The sequence below is a fragment of the Sphaeroforma arctica genome, assembly GCF_001186125.1.
Source record: "Sphaeroforma arctica JP610 unplaced genomic scaffold supercont1.1256, whole genome shotgun sequence".
In the NCBI taxonomy this organism is placed as follows: domain Eukaryota; class Ichthyosporea; order Ichthyophonida; genus Sphaeroforma; species Sphaeroforma arctica.
The window spans coordinates 1-7,090 of NW_014039302.1; the positions used below are offsets into that span (position 1 = coordinate 1).

The window sequence follows — 7,090 nt, forward strand, 5'->3', positions numbered from 1 at the left end:
GTATGTATGTATATATGTGTGTATATATATGTATATATATGTATATATAAATATATATATATATATATACAAAATCCTTTGTGCACTAGTCAAGTAGATGTGGCAGAACATCTAGCCTAGTTCCTCAATAGTAAACGAAATATACATCTACAGTACAACAACCAACAACAACACTAAAATAGTCTATTTTTACCACTTTTAAAATGGAGGGTCTCACTTCCATCTTAAAAAGCGGTTTGTGATTATTTAGAAATCGTTTAGAATTGTCTTAATGTAAGGACTGTCGATATTCAAGGGGGTCTGGAATATTATATATAGTTTTAAAACTTAGATGTTTTATTTAGTTTAAAAGAGGGGTTTGGAAATTTATAAAACGGTTAAACCCAGTTACTGGCCTGTTGACCCTGAATATTAGGACTTTTAACAGATAAGTGTTTTTAGGAGTACTTTACTCCTTTAACGTTCGGGTGCCACTTCCGGGAAGAGGGGTATTTCCCCCCGCTCGCCGGATGTAGTACTTTTATCCGAGAATGCTTGGCATTTTTCGTATATAAGGACGCACATTATGGTCATAATATTCATCCTTAAACCTTTGTACATTATATGTACTACAAGCGAGGACCAACTATAACCCCTCATTTACAACTTCACGAAGAAGATGGCCGATGATAGACAAAAGATCAAGAACAGAACGACGACGACTTAATTTTTTATAGAGATTGAACGAAGGCGGCAGGGTATTTCGTTCCAGGCTCTGAAGAAACCAGCGTATATCAGCTGGAATCACCCTTAAGCGACGTCTCCTCGTAAAGTCATCTCCGCCAGATCCAGCGGTGTGTATCCCCAGACACTGGAGACGGTTGGTCGATAGGTGAACCACGAAACCTTGCCAACCGATTGTGGTGTCAAGATACTGCGTTCCCTCTTGGCCTAGAACAGACTGATATAGAGATCCCTGCATTCTATAATTCTCAAGCCCCGCCAATTCATGAGGAACTAAAAATCTCCTGACTTGGGCCAACTTTATCGCATTGACATTTAAACAAGTAGATCACAACGGTCTGAGCCTGAGCAAGTAGAACCAGGCTCCGCGTGGGACACTCTTTGAAATACTAGATGACCTCGTCACCGTTTTACAATTAAAAAAAACTCGTGTCACACAGTCATCTGCGGAGGCAGCATACATTAGTAATAAGACTCGCTCACAAAAGGCATATACCCCTGAAGCGTTCAAGCACTTGCAGGAAGCAAACAAGAAAGAACACGAATTGGCATTGGCCAAAGCATATCGTCCTCCCACGCCACCGAACCCCTAGAAAACGATGGTGGATCCAAAGTAGACAGCCGACCTTAAAACCATAAAATAATTCAGCCGCTGTACCTATCTGTCCGATCCAAGGCGAAAACATGGAGGAAGCACCAGGCCAGCAAACGGCTACTACAAAAAATCAAGTATGGGGTTCGACCCACATGGAACGAATTAGGACCTCCAGCGAATAATCTGACAGGCTCATGGATATCGAACCCGGAAGTAACGGATTTGATGAGCCAGACCGAACTAAACAGATTAGCATCGCAAGAGGTAATTTGGAAATATCACGAATCAGAGGCGTACTCGATTCATCGCGCCTTCATGGTCCTGAAATCGGACGGCATTCGCGCCTGCCTGATTCTCGACCCCAAAGCTATCAACTTGCACGCAGAGAAGTCCAGGTTCCGAGCAGAAGGATTGGACAAGCTTCATCAAGTAGCTCGTCGGAGGGATCTAGCGATGAGTACAGACTTTCAAGACGGTTTTTACGTACTCACCGTCGCCGAACCCAAACTATGGCAATTCCGAGATCACTCGGGACAGCTATGGTGCTTCATGGCACTTCCAATGGGGTGCACAAATTCCCCACAGTGCTTCAACGACTTGATGAATGCATTCCGTCGAATCTGCCAAAAACGACACATAAGAATAGTGCTCTACGCCGGCGATCTTCTGCTTCTAGGCTCTCGACGCAGAATAATACATCATCGCAACTATATCCAGCTAGTCATGGATTCCCTTGGGCTGCGGCTAGCGAAAGGCAAGGGCCATTGGCTGATGCCTGTGACCCGGTTGACCCACCTTGGGTTAATTATCGACCTCCGCGCGAAAATGTTCGAACTAACCCCTGCTTTCAGAGAGAAAATCAACTCTCTTACGGCGGCAATAGTTAGCAAGTGCAATACGCAACCAACACCGAATACGAACCAAACTGTGGCAATCCTACCTCGGTTGCCTTCAGTGGGCGAATCTCGCAATTTTAAATCTGAGACCCTTTCTAGCCGATCAACAGCGATCCACAGATTAGAGCAAATCAACTAAGCTTCGACTCTCTGGAGCACAATTGAGGAAACTAGAAAAACAATACTCTTCTGGTGGAGCTCTTCTATCCCCGATCAATATGGTTACCGCAAGTCAGTACGGGATTGACCTCGGATGCCAGCAAAATAGGGTATAGAGCAACACTCCACTTCAACAACACGACCCACACATTTTCCTGGAAATGGAGTCCTCGCGAAGCTCTCTGGCCAATTTCAGTTTTGGAACTGAAAGCACTAGTGGTAGGCTTAGAATACTTCTACGCCCAGCAGTTGATCACCAGCCGGACGCACCTCCTGATGCTCACCGACGGACAGGCATTACAATTTCGCAGGTAAAAATACTCGAGATTTTCTTGAAAAATACATTTTGCTTACTGAATCGGTGTGGTCTGTGGCGTGGATGCTGGGGGACAGCTCCCTTCTGCGTTGTGGCATACTAGTTTGACTTTGGGATGTGGCCTGAGAGGCTGAGACTCGGAGACTGTGAGGCTAAGATTTTCTCTTGGCTGCTATCCTTAGCATGGTTGCTTTTAAAGAAAAGGTTAGATTTTTGATCGAATTGACCAACGAAATTCGTGTAGTGATAAATTCTATCCATTGAGGACAAAAATTCAGGCTCCAGTGGTAAAAAAATCTATACAAATTGTCACAGGTATGCAACTTTTACGATATCACGCATAAAAGTTAAAAAGAACCAGTAAGTTACTAATATTATGTGAATACAAATTGTCTGCGGGATCCAACTTTAACTTCAGAGTATTTTATGTCAAAACACAGTCGCACAAGGAAATACTTGGGTGTCTATCGATAGGAACAATTATATGAACAAATACATAGTTATATATTGCGTGTACATTATTTATAATTTCATTTTTACATATAATACAAACAGTTTGTACACACTCTTTTTACAAGGTACGTTATATCTGTATATTTTGCAGTCAGAGATAGAAGCACAAAGCATTTGACACCTGCTTACCTTCAAATACTTACCTTTATTATAAATTGAACTATATTGATACTGACATCCGAGTCATTAGTCTGTCGTGTATGTCGGTAAACTTCTCTCGGCTGAGTGGCTTCGTGAAGAAATCACTGAGTAGCTGTTCTGATGGTATATATTTTAGCTTGATGGTGTTGTTCGATGTGTGTTCCCTGGTGTGATGATACCGTAGATCGACATGTTTTGTACGGCGGGATTTCGTGATACCATTTCCCATCAGTATTGCTGACTTGTTGTCCTGTTCTATGGTGGTGGGTTGGTATCGTAGCTGACCCACTAGTGTCTTGTTGTATTGTGTGATTGTTGGGACATCTGAGCTGGCCGCCTTTTCCGGGAGATATGCATGTTTGTCTGTTACTTCCTAGTCCGATTCTAGAATTGGCACTCATGTAGGTTTACAATCTATCAAACCCCATTCCTGCAGTATTTCTCTTAGGTATTTGAGAGACTACAGATCTCAAGCAAGTTTCAATAGCAAGAAAACTCTTTTTCTTGAATGAAATTACAAGAGTTGCGTCACTCCGAAAAGCGGATCAAATTATTAACCACATCATGTTAATAATACATTTGCTCCTATGAGAGCATTGCTCCGAAAGCCGATACCTAGGAGAGAATTGCTCTGAAAGCCAAGTAAAATTAATTGAGCGACGGCGTAAGAGCGAGTAGCAGAGATTATGCTATAGAACAATATCTAAGTGTTAAAGTGTTCTGCAAAAGGTTTCTCATACTGACCATATGAGTTTTCACCCTGGCCAACCCAAGCGGTTGAACACTAGCACAAACACCTTGAGTATAAAACCAAAGGTGAGGTTGTAAATAAAGATATACAATTACGCTTTATTCAAAGACTACCATCTTACACTCTAACAACTTATCAGGTCACTCCGCTCTTACGCTACCAAAATGCCTACTGTCAACTCTAAGGATATCAAAACCACCATCATTCTCGAGTCGAAGGTCGACTGGCTTCCCTGGAAAACTCAAACCATCCTATCTGTGAACTGCGAAGGAATCTCTGATATCCTGACCAACCCGACAGCTCCTCGAGGCAGCCGTTGGACTTGTAAGCAAGTTGCTGAAGCATATCGGATCATCAACCGTACCCTGTCTCCGCTACTGCAAACGGAAATCAGCCAATTCAGCGAGTCCCCTTGGGATGCATTTGCTGCACTGCAACAAAAGTTTGAAGCTCTGACTGAAGATGATCTCCAAGACTTGGAAGCAAAACTGAATCGCATCACGCAGGAACGGAACGAGCCGTACGCTACTCTCATTAGTCGTCTCAACACGTCCTTGGTGAAATTCAAGAATGCCGGACGTGTGAAATCCGATAACAGTCTCTGCGCTATCTTACCTCAAGCTGTGCACGACGACAATCAGACGGTGAAGATCACGTTGAAAACACCAGCAATGATGGCTATGTCGTACGGTGACCTTACTTCGTATCTCACAGCATTGGATCCAGACGAAAGTGACCCATCGACTATCGTGCACGGGGCACATTCAGCCATTTCATCAGATAATTGCGCATTCTGTAATAACAGAGGTCATTCCATAATCTTACACTTTAACAGTATTGTCGTTGATGGAGACGTACTCTTCCAGGGTATATTTCCACTTGACACTTGCGAAACCATAACGGTAGGCCCTTATCAACAGTGTTCCATTCGCCTTTCATTGCGTCAGCTAGTTTCTGTCCGTCGGTCTTACTCTGGCATGCTGCAATTTTGTCATTTACGTGTACAATAATGAAACAAGGTCCACTGTGTGTTTGTTTGATGAGCCGTGCTCCATCCGATTGTGCTTATTTATAACTGTGTTGTGTAGCAAACCAATGCATAGCTTTAAACCAGTAGTCTATCTAATCTCGCGCAACAGACTCATTGCTTGACTTTTCCTGATTCTGTTTGGCGACACCACCTACAAGGCTTCAAGCATATAGCCTCTTCAGGATACAACAAAAAGATCTTGAGCCTTATGCACGTACCGAGGCCGAATGGATTCACTTGGTTTATCAGACGCCCTGGATAGCCCCCGCGTGGAAAGCTATCATCATATTCTACTGGACAATCGGCGCTCGATATGACTCGATCTATTGGATTGATAGTCATCGTGATCTTGCCTTCATGGATTCGACCTATACTATTACGGTCAAACTCATCAAGCGCAAAAGAGGCCCGCGATCCAAGGTGCCTGATCGCTGCCAATGTGCATACCCTAAGAAAACATACGCCCTACTGCAACGCGAACTCCCAGGCAACCGCATGCACGAGCAGGTTTGTCAATTGCAATGTCGTGACAAATCAATTGACCTCTTACGCGCAGAATTTAAACGCCCGGGCTTAGAGGAGAACCTCCTTACTGCAATCAAATGGCATGGTTTTAGACGTGGGGTTGTCCAGTCGTGTTGCAGTCTGAATGCGCCGGAATCCACAATTGCTGATATTTTGTGCGTCCAGCAACCATCGTTGAGATCATACATATCTTTCCGACCACCAAACTCTGCCGATGTCCTCTTCAATGGCAAATTGTTGCCGTGTTTTCCGGTCATGCCTGTCGGCGATTAGAGGACTTATATATTACTTCAAGGATGTGCACCTACGGTACTTGTGGAAACAACGAATGTTTTTTAGGAGTACTTTACTCCTTTACCATTCGGGTACCACTTCCGGGAAGAGGGGTGCTTCACCCCGCTCCCCGGATGTATTACTTTCATACGAGAATGCTTGGCATTCTTTGTATATATGGACGCATATTATGGTCATAATGTTCATCCTTTTTGCTTTGTACACCCATAACTCTCCCACCCTTTCTCTTTTCATCCTTATTCCTTTCACAGTATATTCTGATCAACCAAGCGGACTAGTACAGAGCTTTCGTTTCGTACTTTCCCCGTGCCTCGCAGGCTATTGCCCCTGAAACGTGATTTGCGTCTGCACCATGAGGATTACGTGTATGACCGTTGCCAAGTGTTGGAAAAAAGCCCTAGGTCATCCTAAGCTTGGGTTGTCGTCGTATAACCCATTGGAGCCTGTGTCTATCCTAAGCTTCGGTTGTCAGTCGCGTAACCCATTGTACATACATTTAGTTGGTTCAAAATAAAACTATAAACAACGAATGTTAGATAACGACTATATAGGCTATAACACTATAGCAAGATAGGGTAAGAATATATAACTAAATCAATCTTAATGAATATGTCTGTCTTAATCTTAGTTAATATATTTACCTATCTTAATGAATATATCGTATAGCAATTAATACAGAGTGGACTTATTTTCATATCATACTTATCTTATTATACTATCATAATATTATTTCAATATATATTGTTTTTTTGTAAATGATATATAGATTAACGATATTTTATTAATTAGATATAAACAGTTATAATAGTTCAGAGATGTTGTGAACAATTTATAGGGGGTATAAACTATAATTACTATCAACGAATATGTTGGGATTACGTTAGTTTTTGTTGGTTTTGTTAGAATGTTCCAAACTTTTTCTACAAAAAATTTATCGCTTTTTTAACAACAAATTTAACCCACATTAACAGGATTAAACCGTTTTTTTTAACTTTTAACATGAAAAATTTAACCCACAATAAGGGGGTTAAACCTAATATACTTTCGTATATATATATATATATATATATATATATATATATATATATATATATATATATATATATATATATATATATATATATATATATATATATATATATATATA

The 7,090-nt window shown here is 41.7% G+C and overlaps 1 protein-coding gene across 1 annotated transcript; it reads left to right on the forward strand.

Moving 5' to 3' along the window:
• Positions 1-4,258: 4,258 nt before the first annotated feature.
• SARC_10455 (hypothetical protein) lies at positions 4,259-6,341 on the forward strand (the record flags this gene model as incomplete). The annotated part of the gene is made up of 2 exons (XM_014295501.1): positions 4,259-4,961; positions 5,321-6,341. The coding sequence occupies 2 exons, from the start codon at positions 4,259-4,261 to the stop codon at positions 5,920-5,922; spliced, it is 1,305 nt and encodes a 434-aa protein (XP_014150976.1). The 3' UTR covers positions 5,923-6,341.
• Positions 6,342-7,090: the final 749 nt, after the last annotated feature.